Here is a 25987-nt window from a genome sequence, read left to right on the forward strand (position 1 = left end):
TAAACTTGAACAGAAGCCATAGATTTTACCTTTGTTCCCGAGAACAACCCTCGGGATAGAAGGTAAAAACGAGGGCTTCTGGAAGAAATCTCTTTTTTTAGATAAGTTGTCCTTGTATTTTTCATGTTAATTTTAATCTTTGGCACTTAATAAAAACAAATAATTGAATAAATCGATAGTGATGTTAATTCTTGTGGCGCCATCTAGTTTGGTAACGCGGAGACCACCATAAAGTTTATTGATAAACGGGACATCAAAAGGAAACTCAAAAATGTACCTGCGTAGTCATAATTTATTTAGTTATATTTTTGTATTTCGATTAAAACTAAACAGATTTCATTGATTGTCAATATTTATTTAATAAATTGAGTTTAACATTGGCGGAACGACATTGTTTGTTTTGTATGGCTGCACACAAAAAGGTAAACGAGCATTTCGTCATTCAGTTTGTTTAAAGCCAATCACACCTTAGTTTGCATTGAATTTGATTCATGTGAGGTAAACTTAGCTATGTTCAAATGAACTTCGGCTGTCGCTTGATTGTTAAGTTGTATGACATTTTGCGGTAGGTGGGAATGATATTTTTCGTATCAAGAGACTATCCTAACTAAATTTGTGTCTATTACATGCGACCATTCTCCATAATCATAACAAATATATCCATAACAAACTTAAGGCGAAAGTTTTGTTTACCTATATGATTTTGTTACACACACTACCAGATAGCAGAAGTTTATTGTCTCCTGCTGTTTGTAATTAAGAAATTGTGTAAAACTTTGGTACCGAGGTCAATACATAACAACTCGTAAACGTATACGTTGCAAGCAATTAAATATCACTCAGAGTTCTCCATAGTTTTATCAATGGCGTGTGAAGTCTACTTATCCGTACATGGCTAGCGTGATAGACTATGAACCTTTCTCAGTCTAAAAAGAGACCCTGGACCGAGCTGAAAATGATCATGACTGTGATGTACGAGTATTTAGTCAAACAATGCTGCGTTTCAACATTGTACATTCCTTTAAACACAAATGACTATATTTGCATTGATGTCTACTATTTCATAGGTATAATATAAACGATGCTCGAATTTACAAACGCATTGGTAATTCTAGATATACTCAAAGTGGACTTGTGTATTCAGAACGAATCGCCTTTGATCTGGCGGCGCGTCCTCGCTGTTCGATCACGTTAACCACCAGAGAAACGTTGCATATCACAATTTAGTGCACACAGAACTAAACTCTATTGTAATCAGGTAGACTACGTATTCGCTTACTAGATAATATTATACATCGACCTTTCAGGTGGGGTGTACGTAATTTGATATGTAGCTCGCCAATAGTCCTCGTTCACACCATTTCATACGAGTATATTGTGTGAGAGGCAATTGATTCTTATTTGTAGCACGCAGTTTGGATTTCAGCCGAATTTCATTTTTTATTGCGAAAAGTTACATAACTGTTTTCAACTTGCATTATGAGTTAGGGCCATACAAAGAAAAGGGTGCGAAAAAGGCGGGAAAAGGGGCTTTTTACTTTAAATTGGTGTTCAATTATCTTTTTTCGAAAAATGTTACAACAATGTGTTTTCAACATTATTGAAAGCGTTTGTTTAATATTTTATTTTATTACTTAGTCAGCGTAGCAGATGTGCAGCGTATTGTGTCATAACCTCGAGCCAAAGTAGGATATTTTATTGCGTAATTATGTTATATTATTATCGGTTAAATAATAATTATTATATACTTGTTTTATAACTGTTTTTGTTTAAACAAAATTGGAGAAAAAATTACCTAATCATGTTTGTACGTTTTATTGATAGCATATGAGTAATCTCGAAAAATACGGCTAAATCTGTAAACCTTAAGCATGTGGTTGGCTCTCAGGTTACCAAAACAAACAAAATGTCGTTGTTTGCTCACCATTTACTCAGCTAAAACAGCAAATACTATTTCTTGTTTTGCAGCCACGTTGCAGTTAAAAACTATGAAAGGGCTAAGATGTTTGCCTTTGTACTTTGCACGTTGGACGTGAGATAAGTTAATGAGTAATTGTTTAGCGACATTGTTTATAAATATTGATGCCTGGCTCATTTGCAATATCTGCAAGAACTTCGAAAGATGTTAGCTCGACTTCTTTTGTTTCTTAATTCGTCGAGTTTAACGCATTATTATAGTAAAACCTGGTCTTTTTTAATCTAATAGGAACTCTTTATTTTTCTGGAGTAAAAAGCATGTTATGTGATAAAACTTTTCCAGGATGCAAGATATTGTTAGATCTTATGCTGATGATGATTCTTTTTTGTATCGTGGGACCGATCGCGAATTGTTTTCAGGGATGAAAAGCAAAGTAACATGTTAAAATCAATAAGAATATCCAATGCCCGTTTTCAGGATACCAGTGATCAACTTGTATGTGGCAAGCGTCAAAATCGGTGAACCAAACAAATATATAATATAGAAACTATACGTTTATATAAATGTAACAAAGAAGTACATGCACATGTATTATGTAAATAATATCATGATTGCTATGAATCACAAATATTTGATAAGAGATTAGGAAGATAGAAAAGTAATAAACAATCTTGTAGAGATGTCGTAAAGACTTTTATACTGTAGATATTAGGAAGTAAATTACGTAAACAGTAGCTGTCATTGATAAGCAAGAATCCATCATTGTTTTTATTTGGATAAAGATAAAGCAAATTCTTTGTGGATTTATTACCTAACAATTTACAAGATCAATGAACTCTATGTGTACGAATGACATTAATATTCAATTTGCTCATTAGTTATACTCATCCTGGAATAATACTGGTGTATCGATATCTCACCTAGTTTTTACCAATACTTAGTTGACTTTTTTAAACTACCGAGATTTATAAATGGTTAAAGTAGACCTGTAGTAAATTAATCAGGGGATTATTTTGCTCCTGACTCCACGATATAGAATTTATGTAAGTGCGAACGATATTAACCTAAAATAGTAAAAGGAGTTTGAATCTTTTAATATTGAGCCTGGTGTGCATTTCTACCTGTCCAGCATTTTTATTTCCAAATAATAGTGTTATTAAATAAAAATATGTTTAAACAAAATTCGCGCTAAAATATTCTAACCTAATTGGTTTATGAAATCTGTGCGGAATTGAGTTAAGATGAAAGAATAGTGGGTAATTTGGTATTTCTTTTCATAAATCCGCTTGTTTTGAAACACTCATAACTTAAACTAAATGGGTCAAAATATCATAAACATTTCCAAAACTTTTGCAAAAAGTCCCCTCGGTAAAGCTAGTTTCATTTGATTTAAATAACGTCAAATTACCTTCAAGCAACACCAATACAAATATCATAAAGAAGATAGTTTTTTTTTTGTTTGCTTGTACCCAATTGGCTTTAAGAGTACCTACTGGACTGATTTTAACCATTTCTTCTCAACAAAAGAAAGCTGAACTGTTACGAAGTAACCTAAGTTCAAAAAAATTTGAGATCCCTAAGAAAATTTCAAAAATGTAACCCAAATACATATTTAATTTTTTTTTTCTCAAAGTAGATACTTTGAACCAATGACATAGGTCATGGTACCAAGCTTGAAATTTCGAAAAAACGGATATCATACCGACAAAATCAAAGTGGTCGATAGTCTTGGAAACAACATGTTAAATACACCTACTAACAAATTCCATGATAGTAGGCAGTACCCGTTACATTAATGTAATACGTAAAAATGAATCACTGCTTTGAACTAGTGTTGCCCAAATGCAAGAACAAGACGAGACTTAGCCAGTCTTGGTCTTGGTCTTGCGCCAATACACCTGGTCTTGGTCTTGGTTTTGGTCTTGCGCTCCCAGTCTTGGTCTTGGTCTTGGTCTTGCAGCAAGAGTCTTGCAAGTCTTGCAATTACCTATTAGTCTATTACTATTTATTAAAGTTTACTTTAAATCTTAGAAAAACGTATTAGAATTGGAACATTGTGAGCTTGAATTAACATAGCCATAGTAAAGATCAAGCAGATTAATAAATAACTGAAGATTTGATAAGAAATTCGAAAAATCAACTGACCTATATGTCGTTTTCCATGGAAGTAACTGTTTCTTAATAAACATTTATGATTTATAAGCTTACATTTGCTAAAACATGTAAAAAAACAAATTAATTACAATAACTTGACTGTATTTTAAAGAACAATACTTATCTGTCTAGAAAGAGATTGAACCCTCAACTTATAAGAAATTTAATAAAAGAGTTTTACGATTTATCATTTATTTGAATAAAAAATAAAATACAACACAAATCAACAGCTTTATCATTAGGTTATGATACTTTATATCAATTCTTTTGACCAAGAATTAATACAAAGTAACCATCTGGCTGACTCATCACTTAACCTATTTCTATGTTTTCTAATTACTAATGATGCTTTAGAAAATAACCTCTCAGCAGGTACTGAAGTTGCAGGTATTGAGAGAAAATCACGGGCCAAATACTCGGACTAGAATAATTTGAATCTTCGTCACTCATATTAAATTGTACACGTGATACGTTTTTAGAAAACAACGAGAATTAGTAAAAACAATTATTAAGTTAGAATCGAAGCACAGCTCAATTGGAAATGACTGGAATTAAAATAATTCCTTCATTTATAGTACGTTTCCTTGCTTTTTACCGCGCCGCCTCGCCACGTGCCGGCTCTATGAAAAGGATGCCGCCGCAAATCGAACGATGCCGCGTGCGGCGTACAAACACACACTAAATATTACCTACTTGTACAGACGCGACCCGTGAATAAAATATATGTAAAGAATTAGTGCCAATCACTATTCTTTACATATAAGTGAATGTTTTGGCGTGCATCTATACTAATATTATAAAGCTGAAGAGTTCGTTTGTATGTTTGATGACAGAAGTTTTAAAATAAATAAATAAATCCTGAACGTCACTATACCTCCAAAGTTACTATTCCTCGTGGACGAAGTCGCGGGCACAGCTAGTAAATACTTACTCTCATCATCTCTCTCAGAGATATTCGAACACTTTTTTGCTATTTTTTCTTGTAAAAACTTAAGAAATATAATGACTAAATGTACAATAATAGTATCTAAGTAATTAGTTTAAAACCATATAAGTAATCAATATTATAATTACTTACTAGAATGAATTATTATGACATCTACTACCTATCATCACCATTTTATCCTAATCATAATACTACTTGCGTGATCAGTATAATGTATTCATTTTCATTCTAAGCACTCTGAAACTTATTTATTCTTTGGAACACCTGTAGGTACTCTTAAAATTCGAAATTATTTTGCATGAATAGTGTCAAATGTTATGATTTCGGCGCGGCGGCAACGATTGTTTTAGATTTCAAAAGAAGCCGCCTGCGCGTGTATCATAACCATGTACTTCCGAAAAGCGGCAAATTTCTTTGAGAAGTAAGTACAAAACCTTTGATGCCGCATTATGAAAGTGCCGATGGTTAAAACATAACTATGCATGCACTCAGTTTGATTTTAATAGATATTTTTTTATTCGCTATGTTTATGGTATTAGTCGTAATGCGCATAGGTCCAGTTTTTCATATTCTTTGATATAGTTTTTTGCGTCTCATAGAATTCCTAAGCGTACCTACCTACCTATACACCGAACTGTTACACCTAACTACTCCGTGAAATAGCGCTAAGTCCTAGCTGCAAGACGCAAGAGTCTTGCAGGCTATGTCTTGTTCTTGCTCAAGTCTTGCACGGTCAGTCTTGGTCTTGGTCTTGCTAAAAATACGCGGTCTTGTTCTTGGTCTTGGTCTTGCAAAAACGCAAGAACAAGACCAAGACTGCAAGACCAAGACTGAATTTGGGCAACACTACTTTGAACATACGAATATTAAGCATCAAGTAAATACCGATTGAGTAGTTGAGTAGGTACGTATATAAGAGAAATTCATGAGCTCCGGGCGCCAACATGACGCGTACTGCGAAGGGTTGTTTCGTTCATGTAGGCGTTAAATGCAAATCGCTTGCGTTTCACCGCGGGACAATGCCGGCGAAGTGTTGCACGTCTTGTAAACAGCGCGGTCGAGGTTTGTTGTTCTACTTTTTTGGTTAAGTGCTACTCCGTAAACGGTCGCGCATAGGCCGCCGCAGAAATACCGCGGGCGGTACAATGCCTCGTTCAGCACAGCCCTACATGGAAAACGCGGTGTTAATGCACCGATTCACCAAAGTATTTTACATCCTACCCATTTTAGTTAGCGGTGAAATTCACAGTTTTGGTGTTGTGTAAACTTGGCATGCACTCGGGTGGGCGGATGCCAATTTTTTTTTTAATTCTCTTATGTGAAAAGCGACCTATTTTTCACGTAACATTACGTGAACTCATGCAATTCGCGGTAAGAACAAATATAGATCGCGCGGAAACATTAACATCGGAGCATCAAGAGAATGTTGAGATGATATTATTATGTTTTATGGAAACGGAGTATGGACATTGAATCGTAGCCAATGCTCGTTGCATTCATACAGCGCGACAGATATGCGGGTGAGCGGCTGTGTTGCCGACAATCTATATTAATCTTACTAACAGCTGAAGAATTTGTTCATACGTTTGTATGTTTGAACGTATAACGCATTCATATCAGGAACACTGTTCAAAGGAGATTAATAAACAAAGGGTATAAAAAAATGCTTCATCAACCGTTAATGTCACAGCGAGTAAACACAATAATCACTTTTTAAGAAATTTAAAGAAGATCATAAGCATTAATCTAAAAGTTATTAGTTATATTGATCTACCAGAGTCTAACTAATGATATTTAAATTATATTCTTCTAATTAATATAAGGTACGGATAAGAGGGATCCACCCTCTTCAGATCGATTTCTATTGACCTTTTTAATTATTAATTGGGTGATCAGGCGGTTTTTACTTTGAAAATCGGTACGAATACGTTGAATACGGTTTAATTCGTGTTAGAACGTAGTATGAAATATTTTCATGTTTTTTAACTTAAGATCAATAAAATTTGCAGTTAGGGAACCTATGTATATATATAAGGCAAAGGAGACTGACTGACTGACTGACTTCCTGACTGATCTATTAACGACAGCTCTAACCACTTGACGCGGGCAAAAGGTAGTTATTAAATCGAATAGTTTCCTACCGCGATTAGCAACCGCGCGAATATCTTGGTCTATTGCATTAAATTTTTGTATTTTTTTTTAATGGCTTTTGTTTATTTTTCATTCATTTATTCAATTTATTAGCGACTTTTGAATACTCTTCAATGTGTAGAAATTGGATGAAAGTTTATATGGGAAAATTTTCATACCAATAATTGTACGCGGTTGATGTCGAAAACCGCTAGTACCCAATATTTTGTAAAGATTGCGAAATAGGTATTACACTGATTCAACTCAGAATTTAATTTTAATTAAACTTTACCTTCTAATGGGATGTTTACACATTTAAGTTTACCGCCTTAGGATTAATTTAACTAGTCAGTTAAAATACATTGTTTTAAACACAAAGTAAATTCGCTACAGTGCAGCGTACGGCGTGTCTAGGCCTCGAAAACAATAAGACCGCACCTTGTGCCATAAACATTCTTTGCGAATATAACCTATAAATTAGCGCGGGACCGATTGTGAACGCGCCACTCAACCATTCAGCGTCGCCTCAATTCACAGTAAGGGTCATTCCTCTTTAATTGATAACCACTTTTTCTTTCTCTTCTTTTTCATTCATGACGTTTTCTTGTACTTATCCGTGTTAGTATGTTCTTCTTATTTTTAGACTTATCAACAGTCAACTCACTATTTACTACTTTTATTACACACTTCATATTTTGTGATATTTGTAAGGAATTTGTATACTGTAAATTGTAAATTGTGCCTGTATACTCTAATTGTATACTGTAATTTGTACTGTAAATCGGTATATCTACTATGCATAATATGCTGCACAAACATACATAGTATTATAAATGAATTTAAAATAAACCTATCAAAGAAGTTTACTACAGTTTCATAAATAAAAGGAGGCCCTCCATTATATTTACTCACCGATCTACAAGATTTCTTAGCAGCTAATGATAATATTTAGGTTAAACTAGCAAAAAATTTTTATTATTGTGGACAACTTAATAAAATTTTTTTGTAACTTCATTTATTCAGTTATTTTAGTTAGATTTTATTTTTTACCAGTATTTTAAACTACATTAAATATTTTATTTTACTTTTTAACATTTTCATACGTATTTATTTATAAACCAGATGATATTAAACTAAAGTTTCGTCTCTATCTATTTGCCAAATAGACTTTGCTCTTTACTTTGAATACGTATGGATTTTGAACTATCAGTGTAACAACGAATGTGATGATTGGCATTGTTGCGTGTGACTTACAGTTTTGATATGATAATATTTAAATTTCTTTATTTGCTTTATATTCTTTTGTAACAGCCTAATGCAAAAAGGTAGAGTAAGTTACTCATATTGTAAAGCAGCAAGTGTGTTTGCTTATTTTCGAATTTTACCTATCCGCAGCGTATATGTTTGCCATAGGATTTTCAAAAAATCGATACGAATCCAAACGAAGCCGCGGGTACCAGTTTATTGTTGAATACCACAAAAATCATCAATAACATATTGCATTCTACTGCTGGACTCTCCCAAAAGGAAGATTTGCCCGTAATCACACAGGACTTAAAAAATAAGCTAACAAAAATACTTAGCTAGTCAGATTTTGTTTGTTTAGTCTACTGTTTAGCACTGCATTAATATTGTTTTTTTTTTATTAATTAATATGCAATTAGTTTGCTTTTTTTCCTTTTTGTATAATTTTGTATATTTAGTTTTTCTATTTTACATTTTATTTTCGTTTTATAGTGTAAATCAAAATTTTCATTTAGCGACGACTTGAATAGTTATTAAAAATGTTGTAGCTATCTTTGAGTTGAATTATAAGTGTTTCTAATACCTTAGGCTATTACCATATGTCAAAGAATTACGGTGTATTAATTATGTGAATCTGTTGGTGGTGCTTTAAATAAATAAATCACCACGGTGGGTGACTTGCTCTGGTGGGAGGCCGTAGCTAGTTACCAACCTACCGACAAAGACGTTCCGCTAAGCTATTTAGTGTGATGTATCGTAGAAACGATTAGGGGTGTCACTGCTCCCTAACAGGTTAGCCCGCTTCACTTACCACTAAGTGATATTGCAGTCAAGGGCAAACTTGACGTGGAATAAAAAAAAGGTGGGCACGGAGGACGTTGCTGCTCGTTCTTTGATATATTGTTGAATATGTTTCGTCTTTCTTCTCTTGAATAAACTTGAATTCTTTTAACGGTCACTAAAGATCATTAAATTATGAATAAATTAATTAAAATAAAGAATACTAATTACAGTAAAATATGAAAAGCTATAAAAGAAAATTACGAGTAGGTATAGTAGTGATGATGATCAGGTAAAATAATAAAAAAAAAAATAAAAAAAGTGAATATAAAATATTGAACGGTATATTAAATGTAATAAACGGAATATAAAATAATAATATCAATGTTATCTTGAGTTTATTTGAACCGCATGTAGGTTAACAGTTAATTGGGTCGAGTGTACGCATCGATGAAGTTTAATTGATTGTTTTACGTAAGCAAGTATATATTGTTGAGATATTTTTTACTACCTATTCACAGTTTATAAATTAATGTTATAAAAATAAACACGAATTTTATCAACATACAACTTATCCAGAAGCAGTAAGGTGCGTTTATATAGTCAAAAATAAACACTTATACATTGAGGTTGTTAAGACGAGATTTATATAACGTCTAATTTGAGAAGTGAAAAATTTGTGTGGGCCAAAACTGGAAAAATTTGACAAATGCACTTCTTTCAAAACTGTTTCTAAGACACATCATGAAATATTCCAGTCCACAATTTCGAGCCACATCTGTATCCGATTCCAGTTTTAAAATCTCACCATCGTTTGCATAGCTCAGAACCTGCGTTTGCTTAAGTAGGTTCTCAATCTAAATGTTGAAAAATAAAATTACCAATGTTCATAAGCAAGAATCAAACGAGAAATTAATATTTAAAACACTTATCTTAGAAGGGTAGTAGATAGTAGGGTTTTTAGAATTTTTTAGTGTATTTTTGAGTTTATTCAAAATTTCACTTCTCAAAAATATTGTTTTATTGTAAGTAGGTGTTAACTTCTTAATAAACAACGACTCAATTATTAATATATTTTAGCAATATATGAAAATCTTATTTAACATGTCATTAAAAATCAGTTTTTTTGTAACATTTTGGGATTTACGTACTCGACGGAGCCGGAAAATTAATTTGTTTAAATTTGGCCTACTTTACACTTTTCAACCACTGAGTCCATCTTTTGTAGTCTCTACCATTGCATCGGTTCAAAAGCATTGATTTGATATGTTACTATTTCGAAAGGCAGAAACAGACAGATTTAAAAAATGTCTTAAAATATCGTCATTATCGTCAGTTAAGAGGATGTGACACGCGACCACGAAGTGTCAAGACTCGTTACGTCATATTCCACAGTCATTTGTTCAGAATAGTACCGCCTCTGAAATCTTGTTTCACAGCGAACTGCGGAGGTCAAGGTCATCGTAACGAATTCATTTCCCGCAATCACAGACAACCTTGGCCTTGCCTTTAGTACTCATCTACATATTTTTTTTTCATGCGAATATGAGTGTGAACAATGAGTGTATCGGTGTTCTGTTCGAAATTTCTAATTTTTAAGTATTACAAGTAAGAAGTATTTATATTGCAGTTTATATGCAACATATTCCAAACATGTTGTGTTGTAGGTGCCTATACGTACTAATTTAATGCAAAATATAAGATAAAAACCAACAACTGCATAAGTTGTATCAATTATTTAGCGTAAATTATTAAACTATACAACCGTATAATTATAATATTTACCTACTTATCTTTTCATCTTAATTATACTCTGTGCTATACTGAGTATGCTGAGTAAATTAATATTATCGAGCATAATTAATTCAATGGACCACAATTTTATTCAATGTTTTAATAGAATAATCTTGTACCTACTGCAAGTATTTGTGCCATTTAACCTACCATATATCCTCACTTGAAATGTTCATGAATATGCAGTCAACTTAGGAAGTACAACGGGTTACGACGAATATAGTACTCTGGTTTATGGTCAGTATTGGTTTTTCTTCAACTCGTATACGTGCATTCTTTGCCTTAAATTGGACATGTTAGGCCATATCGGTGACAAATTTGCTATTTAAGAAGTCTACACTGGTGCCAGAAAACATTGTTCATTTCTTTTTTCGACAACCGTGTTCTGCTTCTATAATTTCACTGAGGACCGTTAGGTGTCGCGACATCCTCAGTTCGTGTTAAAATTAATGCAAAACAGAATCTAAATAGAACTCCGAGATAGCGAAGGTATCGTAAACGGCGACAGATGAGAAGTGGCCAGACGAGCTGGGAAGCGATTGATTAGAGATTGTGATGAAATAGAGAACCTTTCCAAGAACCAGATAAATCATGTTATAGTTTTTGTTATGTCGTTCGTATATGAATTATTGATAGTCGTAAGTGTCGTGTATACGCAGTCTATTCATGGTATCGTTCGTGAACGTTGTCGTCAAAGCGGCGCCTGGTTACATCACGCGATTGGAAAACTAGCCGCCTGGCGTTCAAAGAGACCTAAGGAGTTAAGACATTAAGTACACCACGACTTGATTCGGATTACCTATTTTTTCTGTGATATATTTGTGACTTACCTGCGATATGCTGTGATATTAATTAGTGATGAAGAAACTTTTATTTATTTGGTTAAAACGACATCCCAGGGAGAATTTACAGTTGCCCAATTCGTCTTCTCACTTCACATAGTTTAAAATGGATCATACTTTACTTAGATCGCAGTTGTATAGATGTACCATATTGTACTATGTTCCAGCTTAACTTGAGGGTAGTTATGAGACTCGAACGTAGTTCACTAAATACTAGGGCTTGATTCCCTACAGGTTAATTTAAGATACATCTCATCAAAGAACTCAGCTACTCGACTTCAAGCTACATGTTCATTTTTGAACTCAGCTGCGTTAACATAATAGATAGGTATACTCTATGATATTGAAATATGTATTAGATTCTTGGATTTTTCTAACCACGAACCGAACCCTATACCTTACGTTTCCAGAAAAGTGTGAGCATTATAGAGCCTGAGGTCATCAAATAATTTTCCACGGCCCTAGTCGTATCACGTCTTTACTCAAGGATACTTTCAAAAGTTTAAATTTACGTTGAAATGACGTTAATGAGTGAAGCCGCTAGGTGAGGCGCCTTGACACGCGCAGATTTTCTCTATCAGTAGTATTGATGTGTGCGTAATTATGTATAAATATTCATCGGGCTAACACACATGGACAATATTCGGCGCCTCGTATTGCTCTGCGGAGTCAAAGGTGCCCGACGTCGCCGGCATCTCAAATAGTAGGCCCGTAAGAGAAATGCCATAATAGTGCGACAAAATTGTTGTTTGGTATTAATTTAAGTTCGGGACTTATTGACTCTTCTGTTTCATTCTCTTAATTATGTAATTTGCTGGACAACATTTGTTTTTGAGTTTGTATCAATTCCTAAATTTAAATGGTGTTTTTGATTCATACTACCCCAAATTCATATCTTTGTCTACTAAAGTAACTAAATAGTTGACAGCACTGATCTATTTTAATAATGGATCGCCTAACTCTTAGTTCTATCAAAATAGTTAAAGTTTTGTACACAAAAGAGCTGGCACCAATGAATCGTATTCTAAATCCAACTCACCAAAAAGAGCTCTAAGACTAATAAGAGTGATCGATTCTAGTTGTAGTGTTTGCGACTCTCCAATCCGTCTATTTCTTGCATTTGCATGTACTGTAGACTTTAACGTCACCACGTTGGCGCCACTGGCCAATAAATTTAGGACTGTCTCGAGCATTAAATGAATTCCCAGATTGAATTATGAACGCTGGCGCCGAGTTGTACTAGATCATAATCTACCTATGGGGATATCTAGGCGTAAACAGGTCTGCTCATCGTCATGTTTACTAAGGCTACTTTGATATTACTGGTTAACACATACCTAAGTATAACGAAGGAGATAAAGATAAGATTTATTAAACATCGCGTAACCTGGCGTAACATTGATGCTATTTGACCCCATTTTCTCAGGATTGTTAAACATGGTAGATTTCTGATCATCTGATGGTTTTATGCATATTCCTTTTGGTGGAACAGTTGGTGGTTCGATTTTACCGGTAAAATAACAAACAAAATTCCCATAAGAACACTTTAGTTACTTTTCATTTTTGACGCAAATATTCCCAACGCTGCCCCAGACAGATCGTCAACAAAATCTTTTGATCTCGCTGTCAGTTTACGAGCCATATTTTTATAGCAAACTACATCCCGAGATACTTTTTTGAAATTAGCTTTTCTTATCTTCTTATTAAATAGCTATTTATATAAAAAGTACGTCCTTTTAGTTAGCGACCTGATTATTTATTCGGTAAATCATTTTATATTTTATAATCCAGTTTCCATAATTTCTTCCAAAATGCATCCAACATGTATGTGAGTGCAAATATTGGTGCCGGTATAGGTCCCAAACACAATACAAAATACTAATACTATAGCGATGTCGCCGTCTGGATGCCGATCCTGTTCGTATAACATTTGATCCAATCAACCCGATTGGAGGGATCAGGGAGGTCTTGCCAGGCCCCCTCCCCCCCCCCCTCCGGTGGACTACTTGAGATCAATTTATCGCACGGCATGTTTTTATGAGCTATTGAATTGCACGGAGAAAGTGTTGATGTACCTTTATATGTACATGTGAAATTGCTAATGCCTCCAGCTTCATATTTATCAAGCCTTAGATCGATTTATTTGACTTAACATCTAATTTATTAGTCCCGGAGAGCTAACGACTAACTATTATTGCGAAATTATGTAAGATAGAGTAGAAGAGATTTATTTATTCTGCCGCATCTATCTTTTCCGATGTATTATCTGACTTGACTTCCTTTAAAATATCCTGAATACTTGAATAACGACTATTAACATTTAGTGCTTCAGCATTTTTAATGTGAGTTTTTTTCTTGTTGTTACAGCTCCAGATATCGTCCAAGAAGATAGTCCCACCGTTGTGATTACTACTAATGATGACGAGGAACTTAGTTTGAGACGTAAGCAAATTTCTTTACTTATTGCTTGGCATCGATAAATTATTAGTTATTCTTATTTTCTTAGATTAGTAATTTAATACAGATAAACTAAAAAGGATTTTTTTACAGACTTTGGAGCTCTGTTGACTGGTCGATCACCTTTATGCATAAGGCGAGATGATATGACCGGAGTGCCCGTAGCTTCAGGTGTGGCCACCGCACGCTTTACGTTTCGACGCCGTCACCTGTATTGGTCTGTTTTACTCGGCCCGACCATGGTCCTTCAACCGCGCGCTTTGGCATTTCTAGACAGAGGTGGAAGAATGCTTCTCGAACATCCCTTAAAAAGAGCTCCTGGGATTCACGCTACTTACGAGGAAAAAACAGATAAGGTAGAATACGATTAGAATTTGCTTGGTGGTGATTTTTTCTCTTCTTGGGATACATAGCTAGAAGTGGTGTACATACAGCTTCGTATAATCCAGTCGGTTCTTCGAAACACGAAATAATTCAGCAGCTCCACTAAGTCCTGAGAGTGCTCTGAGAGTTTGTATCTTTCAAGCCAAGTCCATGCCCATATATGCGACATTCTTCCACTTAATAGTATGCGAAACGTCGTGTTTTTGGTAACTGCGTTACAGAACATGTACGAGTACATTGAAGACTGTGTTCACTTATTGGTCAACTTAGGTCTATAAGCCTTTATCACAAAAGCTTGTAAAAGTTTACTGAGAGTTTTAATAGTTCATATTGGCAAGATGTAACAATCACCACATCAACCCATTACCGGCCCATTACAGAGCAGGGGTCTCTTCCCACAATGACAAGGGGTTAAGGCCTTAGTCAACCACGCTGGCCCTGTGCGGATTGGTGGACTCCGCACACGTGCCTGAGTTTTTCTAACTATGAAACTATGAAAAACTCTCAGGCATGCAGGTTAAATCACGATGACTAAAATATCTGATATGATGATGTGATATTTTAGTTACTTATAAGGCACATAACTTAGAAGAGTTAGAGGTGCGTGCTGGGAATCGAACTCGGCCCCCCGAAAGTGAAGTGGAGCTCCTACCCAATCACCGCTTCGAGATGTAACAATATTGTTGTTTAATTATCTCCAATCTTAATCAAGCTTGCTCGTTTTATTTGCTCAGTGAATTGCCTTGTTTACAGCTATGTGGCGTCTGGCGTCGAGTTCCCAGAGAGTATAAGCGTTTATTGAGAGAAGGCTCTTTGTATGTGGCACTGATTTGGGGTGACGAGCGAAACAACTCAATGGATAGTGCACTTAGTGGCAGAATAAACAGGTAAGATAATCTATCTATACTATTATTTTTTATTATTTGTGAGTAACATTTTATGGATTTTAACTTTTAGTTTGTAGTCTTGATATGTGCCACATGCTAAGGCTACTTGATGATGAGACAGACAGTTATCAGGTAATAAACCTAATAACTGTCTGTCTGAGTAGTAGTTATTGCTTAGCAGTGAGAAATTAAAAGGCTGAAAATGATGATTATTAATGTAACGTGTAGCAGTTGGAGGAACGGCACCTTATTATTAACTCTGTAACGGTTGACAATTTCCAAAACATTCAATTGTCAAAACGATGAACGTTAGTTTGTGTTTGAGTGCAGTCAATACTCAGCACAATATTGGCGAAAGCCTTTTCAATATGTAAAAAGAAATGTGTAAAATAAGCTTTAAAAACCACGAGTGAGTAGAGTCAATACTTTTCAAATATTGTTAGAATTGGCTTTGTTATACAAACTTAAGTGCAAAGCGATTACCCAAGCTAACTAAATGACTACTGTACAAACACGAATACAGATTTTATTGATACAGTTGCAACGATCGAGCTGAAGGCGTTCTAAAGGCCTTAAAAGTTAAATATCTATGCGCGTCAGGTTTGTCTGTAACAAACCAAGAAAATAATCGTAAAGTATACTTTATATGAGCACTTTCATAAAGCGTAATGTAACTTTATATGCACTAACGTTTCCGATGCATTACAATCACATGCATTACTTCTATATGGCCCATTTGCGTCTTAGGTAACCTACACACGCTCCTTCAATTGCTTTTATTTACCGCTACTGCCAATCTTCTCGATTAAAGTGTATACGTAAGAGGCTGTTCAAATAATAACGGGTTTTTAATTGAAAATTATGAGAAGTATTATTTTTAAATTTTGAAACGAATTAAGAACCATAGGTATGCTAGTAGTAAGCTATGTGCAATTTGTATATTCAATACCTCATTATAGAACGTAGATATTATGGGCAACGGGTTGCACATACGAAGGTTTGTATATTTTACCCATATTTTTTTTTCATATATTCCTTAAAGTTTCTTAATTTTTGCCTATAGCGCAAAACGCCCAGGTCAATGGAAATTATCCTGATTCTCTATGACATAAATCGTATTATACAAGTCACAAATTTATGAAACAAAATATTCTGGAAGCCTATGTGCAATGTCAGACATTACTATGCAATAAGGATTGGCCTTGAAATACTGTTCCAAGGATGTTACGAGTAGCCTCATTGTTCGTATTAAATTAGCCGTATGATTAATAACGGAAACTCACCCGACTTGGTTTGATGTATGGATAGGTGAGGTGATGTATCGAACCGACGCGGCGTTCGATGTGGAAATTTACTGGATTGATTTTACAAGTAGATTTCACTAGTAAGATATATGTTGGTATATAGTAATAGAATTACATGCCATAATTATACAAACGTGTTGGTAGGGCATGCTATTTTTTTCTGGGAGTTTAGTCATTTTTATGTATATACAATACTGCGGTGAGCTTAGAAATATACAAGTCCACAATCGAAAATATTTACGGAAATAACATAATTGAAAACGAACACTGGCTGAAAAATTCTTTCCTTAAAATGTTGTCTCTTTTGTCTTCATTAAATGCCAACGGCGTGGCGTCCAAGTATTTCAAATACATATGCATGTATTCAAATTGCAGGTACCCAGCGCTTTCTACGGAAATGTTTACGTCTCTTCTCGAACCCGAACATGCCCCTACAGTAATCACTAAAGGGCCGTGCGATGACTACCGAATGCCAGGTCAGGAAGAAGGATGGTGGGGAGGCACTGCTGTGGTAACCGGTGCAGCTGGAGCTGCTCCCAGTTTACATCTGGCAATAATTTATAATGGTGTTTTTATGCCCTCATCGAGAGACCAATCTGTAAGAGTACTACTGACGCTCCCCGAAAGAAATCAAACAATAATTGATGAGGTAAGCTTAACTGAAAATTTAAATATCTATCACCAAATCAGGAAACCATAACTAGAAAAACTAAAGCTGGTTTGTTGTGTCAGTTGTAGATATAGCAAGTTGAATAGTAGTCAGATATATACCAGTAAATAATAAAAAAACTTTAGTGTTCAATCATATAGAGTTCATTTTTATTTTCCTGTCCCCAATATTCTGTTACAGGTTCAAAACGTAAACAAACCAGGCTACGAGTTAAATGTTCTAGAAGTTTCAACACCTGTGTCTGCTGCTGAATTACGGTCATTGTCAAGAGGGCGGCTTCTGCTATCGGTGGAAGCGACTGGAACAATAGAAAGACGCATTTCTGGAAGTGTCAGGCAAAGGGCTGCTTGTGAAGTCTTCCATGCACCTTTGATGGCGGAAAGACCTCCTGCAACACTTGCACCTGAAGGTCTTGCTTTGCTTTATATTGATAAAGATGGATCCCTTGTCTATGATATACAGGTAGATATTATTTTGGACATTATAAGTCCATTTAATCAATTATGTTTTTTGGTCTCGATCGTTTTTATTTGTTGGATGTTTTAATGGAGTTCCCATTTTCCAGTGAGGAAACTATGCTCTGTATTTGCATAAATTCAAATTGATTGAAAGACAATCGTTACTATTTTAATTTTAGCAAACGCATGCGCAAAAAAATAAAAATGAACTGTATTTATTATGTGTGCCGTCATGACATTTTTAAAGAAATGGGTAGTAATTTTAGACCAAGAAGAGTTTCTCAATATTTAAATAAAGCTTTAAATTATATATAGCTATCTATACATTAATCTTAGTAGTTAGCCAAACTAATTAAATAATTAAATCATTCATTTATAAATTTTAGATAGAAAATTTAAGCATATCGGATCCTAAGATAACTTTGGTGGAAGAGCAAGGCAAACGTCATTCGCAAGTAGAAATATTGGATACCAGGATGGGTGTATTAGCAAGACCCAGTGCACGTATATTCCCTCCACTTTATGAAGACCAACTCGCAGTGCACATCGGATCAGATACAGGTAATCAATATGTTTGCTATTATGAATCTATTTATTTATGTCTTGTTAGATTGCGGCCACGAGTCGTGAAGCTGAAGAAGTGGCAATAGGCGGGGCAAATATCTCATGGCGACCTGGAATGGCGACCTCGCACCGGTTATCGTAGCGTTGGTAGACCGCTGAAGAGGGGGATATCTCCGCTATACCCAACCGGCACAAGGCTGTGGAACTTGGAACTCCCCGCAAAAAAAAACATTGTAGGGATACCTAGGAAAGATGAGCTGTATTGAATTGTTATCTTCTTTATGTCATACTTTGCAGTCCATGCACAAGCGAAGTTCAAGTTGATGCTATAAATAAAGATCAACTTCGACTCCGCTGAGTACCAGCTTAGTACTATTGACGAGCCGGGAGAATTTCGCTAGATTCGTGGATGTTGGTCGCTAGGATATATTTTAGAGAAAACTTGTGTAAAGAATAACTTGCCCTCCGAAGTTTTTTCAAACTTTATTATTTTTGTTTCAGGTCCTCCAATGTTGAGAGGTCGATTATTATCAAGATCTCTACCAGACGCAGCTAGTTCAGGACCAGCATTACTGAGACGTACCGACGCGCGTATGCCTCCTTCTATCAACCCGGTTGCTGGTCTCGCCTGGCTAGCAGTTGATTCTTTGTGCGGGATTAATTATGAGGTAACAATATATATATCTAAGCTAATTTGTTTATATTATACTACTAGACCTTTCCTTTAGAATCCTTCTCAATGTAGCAGAAGACCTGTGCCGTGTAGTAAGGCGGTAATGGGTTGGGTGACGATACCATTAAAAAAAACAATTTTTCTTTCACCTATTAAAATTTGAACACCAAATTCATGACTAAGAACTACAGACAAAATCAGACAAGAGCCTAAACGACGAGAGAACTGTGTTGCATAATGTTTTTGTTGGTGTTTCACTAAACATTGGATCTGTGATTAAACGCCTGTGTTTGGAATGCAATGCTTGTTCGTAGCATTTCCGGTTAATTCAGTTCTATTATTTCTTGAAGTTGAAGCCATTACTTTTAAGGGTGTTGTAGACTGTATTTAAAAAACCAAGAAATAATAATTTAAGTTTTTGTTTAAAGGTGGTTGTAAACGGGTATTCTGGTGCCTGGTCTACCTGGCTGGAGAGTCACCCACCTGGCAGCAGTGGTCCAAGGATCTTAGCTGGGTTGGAAGGTTCGGTTCTAGAACCTTCTCCAGCGGAGTTAGCAGCGCTTAATGCTGGCTCCGCTTATCTCAACGTCCGCTCATCGGATAATGACACGGAATTCTTACGCACGCGGTTGCATCAGGTATGCCCAACTTAAAATTTATTCTCAAATTAAGAGTGGGTAACTAAATAATCTAAACTAATCATAAATTACTGTTTTCCATGCTGCGAAGGTTTTGATGATGATGTAAGTTACATTTTGTTTTTCCACACGCTATTCCCTGGTGCAGTAGATTGCAATCCCTCTGAGTTTTTCCTTGAGAATTTACCTAAACCGTTCACGTATCAGGGTTGTCAAGCAGTTAAGATGCATCAACGCACAGTAATCGTGTCAGCCGTACACTCAAAAATTCCACGTTACTCCATTATTAAAGTGCAGCGATATTTGAGACTAGTGGTTAGGACTTTGCCCTCTTTTTCTAGGGGACCGCGTTCAATTCAGCAGATTTAAATAGCACTTGCTTTCGCGAAACCCGGATGCTTGAAAGTAGTCCCTAATACGCTCAAAGCATTTGAAGTCTACCAATCCGCAATTTTCTAGCGTAGTGGACTATGGCGTATCCCTCTCATTCTGAGAGGATACTTGTGTCTTGTAATGGGCTGGTGAAAGGATGATAATGATGTTGAATTTTTTCAACTCTGCTTTTTCAGATAAGCGTGCCAGCATCGTGTCTTCCGTCAGGTTCATACTCCAATGATGTAGGTTCTAATAACGTACCAACGCACATGAATTCTCCACCACCAGATAACTCCCTTTCGAACACTGCTTCATGCTATTACAATGGAAAATTGTACGAAGATGGCGCGCAATGGATATCTACTGAGGTGCGTAAATTTGTTGTATCACAGGTGGTAAATGCCGATACGATGGTATGTATTTCTAATGATTGATGTTAAACTAAGATCATTGTAGCCACTTCTCCATGAAGAATAGATTTTAAATTATATCCGTAGCGATTAGCATGTCACTGTCTCTAAGTATCTAAAATATCTCTAGTATGCAAAATCAATATCAATATCCCTTTGCTGAGTTTAGATTTTAGAAGAGTACACTCACAACTCTTTCAAATTTATCATATTATTAGAAACGTTATAATAGACATGTGTTAAAATTGATACACCCGATTACCACGCAGAAAACTAGGTATTTTTCTTGACTCGCCGTTTCTTTATACAAATTTTATTTTTATTTTCAGTCCTGCCATATGTGTGGATGTGTCCACGGCATACTGAGATGTGACCAGGTGCGATGTCCACCGGTCAATTGCGCCGTTCCCACAATTCAACCACCGGGTCAATGTTGTCCTATTTGTACCAGTAAGTTAATTTTGGTATTTATCTTCTATGTAAGATGCATCCACCGATGCATGCTTGATGTAGCGTTAATTGAAAGAACAGAGATTAACATAGCTAACTTTTCATCTTAGGAAAGCAAACGGTTTCTTTGGGATTTGTAGACGCGGACGAAAACGCAGGCAACCACTATTCTTACAATAAGGCCGACAAACTGTTTAGTTGTTTTGTTACCAAAGATTGATATGTTTTAGTTGATTCAGGCATTCTAATAATCAGTCATTGATAGGATTCCAGATAGTACGATAGTATTCAACTTGAATTTGTTTTAATTGCAAACGCATTTCAATTACAGATTCAACAGCTGCAGTCTGGAACGAGTCGCACGGCTGTCATCTTGCTGGACAATATCATGCGCCTGGCTCTTCCTGGCATCCTTACTTAGTACCGGGTGGTTATGACACATGCGCAATATGCACATGCGAGTTCCCAACGAGACAAGTACGATGCCCGCGAGTGAGGTGCCCACCTCTGAAATGTACCGAGAAAGACGCTTACAGACCAGACAAGAAGGCCTGCTGTAGAGTGTGCCCCGAGGTAACCAAGATTCTTAAAAGTCATTAAACACCCATCCCGGTCATACCATAAATACATTTTTAAATATTAAACCATTACTAAGAACAAATTTCCAAATTTTAAAGGAATATTTCCCTAATGTATTCCTAGCCTAAAAGGGTATGTTCTAGAAACTCGGATCAAATCCTTTTAATTACTTTCTCAGTAGTAGAGCTAGTACACGTATGAAATAGATTACCTCAGGCTGTAGTATGTGCTAGATCATTAAACCCGTTCAGGAACAGACTGTTAATATAAGAAGAACGTAAAGCACAAGAATTAATATAGGTGCATCAGGGAAAGCTGTTTAGCTTATAACATAATAATAATCGCTACAACACTGCACAGGCATGTAGGCGTTGTAGCGTGTAGTACCAAAAGATTCCTCGTGTGATCTGTATAATCTGCACTTGTTCTAATTTTCGTAAACTAATTACCTTTTGCATCTCGGTTAACCTCAACCGTCCATGGAAGCTTTGACACGATAACTTCTGCAATATTAATAAGTTGTAATTTTTTTGGCCTGTCGCTGCTCATTCTTTTATAGCCTGCACAGGTCCAATCATTGCATTCTTCCAGCCTATTGCAGACTTACAAAAAAGGAGGAGGGTCACAATTCGGTTTTTTTTTTATTCAATTTTTATTATACGATATACCTCCGATGTAGTTCCATTTTCATCAGGTCAAGATCTGTTGAAGGGATCCTGGAGAAGTTGAGAGAACAGTTCAGAATATAGGAACACCTATAGCCAGTGGGTAAATAATATAAAATAAAATGTCTCCAGTACGAGTTATAAAAAACTTAAAGATAGGCTTTGTAAGAGTAATAAAAAACCTACCCTTAAGTGTTTATAACTCGTACTGGAAATTTTATTCATTTTATATAATCTGCATACACTGTGCATATCTCTCTATGCACGCCACTGCCTAAAGCGATTTGAGTATTTTTTATAGTTGATTTGAGCATTAGCTATCGAAATGCACCACTTGGAAAAAAAAGTGAAACTTATGTTGAAGACCTCGAATGGCCACCAGAACTACACAAATTAATAAAAAAAATAAAAAAGTATTACACTGGTTGCGTTTCTTTTATGGTATATAGTAGATAAGCAATAATTAATGCTAGTCACAATAAAGGAGCTGATGGTGAAATGCCTCAGCCATTAACAGTCCGGTTTCTGAAAACGCAATAATTTGTATTTTGGCAATAAAGGTGAAGAAGAAAAAGAAAATTGTTAGTACTTTCCTTGCTACTGTATAAAAAGGAATACAAAGTACATAATCTATACGGTATATACATTTTCTACATTAAACTTTGCACAGACTTAAAATATAAATATTTAGGTATTTCTTGCTTTTTAGTTGTATAACAAAATCTCGTCTTTTTTGTCAAAGAAACAATTTTAACTCTTATATTATGAGCAAGGACGCACGCACGTTTATCAATTGTATTGAATCGTTTTGAATATAAATTTCGCTGCAAAGTGATGTTTTATTTAGGATCAATTAAAACTTAAATCTAATTACCCTTAAATGAACGTGCCATGACCAAATTGTAAGTCTTTGTATTGCACCATTCAAGGTTAAAACAAAAAAGACAGAAGAAGATACGCCAAAGGATCAAGGAGCGCCACGCACTGCGGAAGAGATCCTTGCTGAAGGAGGTTGCAAGTTCCCAGACGGTCCTCTGCCGAATGGCAAAGAAGTTCATCCATCAATACATTCACACGGGGAACAGAGATGCGTCACGTGTAGGTGCAAGGTAAGGATACATTTATTTATTCATTGACTAGTCTGAAGAAAAATAATTAGTATCGTAAATTGCTGAATCTATTTAAAAGTATATCAATACGCCAATATGGCATTGACATCACGGTAACTGTCTTATTGGTATCAATATACCAATAAGACAGTTACGTACGAAATCCTAGATCTGATTATTTTATCAGGCCATTTGTCAGGTAATTTTTGTTGTTATAAGGTCAAGAAATTTAGTTCCATTGATGTAGACGTTTCGTGAGCTGTGGTCCGGAGACCGTCACTGGTCTTATAAATGCAGCAGATATAAGAAATCTAAGATTTTTTTGACCTCCTTGGCGCAGGCAGCGCTAAATTTTCTCTGGTCTGGTCTGGTGGGAGAATTCAGCCGAAGCCATTCGACTCGCAAAGAGATTGAGCTTTCCTGTACGATGCTGCGTTAAAACTCATATTGTAATAGCTAATCAGCAGGTAAGATTGCTCTTAAAAAATATATTTTTATCCCGCTCACCTTTACAAGAGGAGGCCAGTGCCCAGCAGTGGAGTGGAATAGATTGGAGAAGAATGACATGATCTTTCTTTGACATCTAGATGTGATTATCAACCCATTACCGGTCCCAATACAGGGCACAGGTTTCCTATCAGAATGAAGAGGTTGTAGGCTGGCGTCCACCACTTTGTCACTTGTTTGCCAGTTTCTTCACGAGGTTTTCCCACGCCGTTAAAGCAAGTGATATTTGCCAGAATGAAGCCGACGTTATAATTACTATGCTAGGGAATTACGTTAACTGTGCAACTAAGTTCTATCTAAAACCTAGATCGTTATATTGTAGGACGGCGAGGTGACGTGCATCCGCAAGCGCTGCGGGCGAGCGGCGTGCGCGCGGCGACGACGCGGCGACGCGTGCTGTGCTTGCACGCGCCATCGCCGCCAGCGTGCACCGCGCCTCGACGCGCCGAGCTGAGCGCCGCGCCGCCGCGCCGCGACTCCCGCGCACCCGCGCACACCCGGCCGTTGTCGCCCGACACAGTATTACTGCGCCGGAACCCCCGTCTATCCCAGACTGCTCCTAGGCTAAGTGAGTGAACGCTTCGCTCTATAGACTGATATATTTTTATGTTATCTTGCGATTCGAATGTGTCTAGTGTCGGTGGTGCGGCGGTCGGCCGAGCGGCGGCCCGGAGCGGAGCGCCTTGTTGCAACGGCGATTGAATATACATTTCCCACCGGTATTTTAATTGGTATTATGTGTCCAGAAATTAGTAGGCGCACAGAGTGCTCGGTAGAGGGTAGGACCCGAAGGACGCGTCGGTCGTCCGGCTCGGCCGCACGTAGACAGGAATGTGAGCGCGGTCAATGATGTTAAAGATGTGCCATATTTTCTTAATGTAAATAATAAATTATTAAACTTTATTTTACTTATGTGCATATTTATTTACAACTCTTAATGTATATTATACGGTATCGTAGCGATCGTATCTTGTCATGTCTAAGCCATCACAACTATATTGTCGTCGATTCGATCATCTCTATTTGTGCATTTGCTTGTAGTTTGTATATCTTTACGTAATACCACATTTGTACATGTTACATACTCGGTAGTTCTTACCGTATTTAATAAGCCTGTGGTAACTTTAATATGTAAGTAAACCTAAGTTGGTATCTGTAACTTAAGTTCTATTTAGTCTTTCGATAATCGGCCACAGCAGATTTTGTAAATACCTTATTCGTACGTTGTTCTACTTATATAATTCTATACTATTATAACTAATGATATTTTACGTTGAATGCTGTTATAGACCGTTAGCATGGTTACACACCGTTAAAAAGCAATTAATTAGATATACCTAGTTTACGTAATCTTGACTAGTTTTTTTTTAATTATTAGGTAAACAGTTTTATAGTTACGTATTTAAGGAAGCTAGTCCAAATGTGTTGATGTGATGGATGTAAATGCCATGTAGCTAGATATATGTCTGCTTTGATTGATATTGATATACATTATATTATTTTATTATAAACATCTAAAAGTATTTCGCTTTTACGGCACAAAATTGGGGGTTTACTTGTGTTAAACATTGCCAAAAATTTAGAACTTTTGTAAAGGTTTTCGCGTTTGTTGTGGGATCTAGTCCATCAAAATTTGTGAATGTATTATATTGTTCTACTCACGTTATTGGCTATCTTTATTTTATGTTTTGAAATAATTAGAATCAATAAGAACACGATTTATTTTGGTTTTAGTACATAATCTAACAGTAGGGAATAATCACCTATGGCTTGCGAATAACAAAACTAATAGCCATAAAGGGTACTATAAACTTGCTTGTGTTGCATTGTTTTAATTTGATAAATATTATATTTTTAGTAGCTCACTCATATTATACTCTCCCTCATTATACAAAGGGAATGACTGTTTTTTTGGTTATTTTATCAAATATTTGGGCGTCCGAACTGGCGAAAAAAAATTGCTTTAACTGTTGTAACTGGTCAAAATTTCTGTAAAACGTCATACAATTTTAGTAGGTATGCAATAAATTACCTGTGAATTCTGGATA

At 35.9% G+C, this 25987-nt stretch overlaps 1 protein-coding gene across 1 annotated transcript in view; it reads left to right on the plus strand.

The window, feature by feature from the left end:
* The window catches only part of LOC120629037 (dorsal-ventral patterning protein Sog), a 154643-nt gene extending 128656 nt beyond the window's left edge, over positions 1-25987 (plus strand). Inside the window, exons 4-16 of the mRNA XM_039897776.1 lie at positions 14177-14251; positions 14360-14622; positions 15404-15537; positions 17217-17490; positions 17692-17973; positions 18356-18530; positions 19035-19201; positions 19635-19844; positions 20414-20587; positions 20959-21079; positions 21411-21652; positions 23253-23432; positions 24262-25987. Coding sequence (XP_039753710.1) covers positions 14177-14251; positions 14360-14622; positions 15404-15537; positions 17217-17490; positions 17692-17973; positions 18356-18530; positions 19035-19201; positions 19635-19844; positions 20414-20587; positions 20959-21079; positions 21411-21652; positions 23253-23432; positions 24262-24393 — 2429 coding nt within the window. The 3' untranslated portion in view covers positions 24394-25987. The remainder of the gene's footprint in view (positions 1-14176; positions 14252-14359; positions 14623-15403; positions 15538-17216; positions 17491-17691; positions 17974-18355; positions 18531-19034; positions 19202-19634; positions 19845-20413; positions 20588-20958; positions 21080-21410; positions 21653-23252; positions 23433-24261) is intronic.

This window comes from Pararge aegeria, chromosome 13, assembly GCF_905163445.1.
Source record: "Pararge aegeria chromosome 13, ilParAegt1.1, whole genome shotgun sequence".
Lineage (NCBI taxonomy): Eukaryota > Metazoa > Arthropoda > Insecta > Lepidoptera > Nymphalidae > Pararge > Pararge aegeria.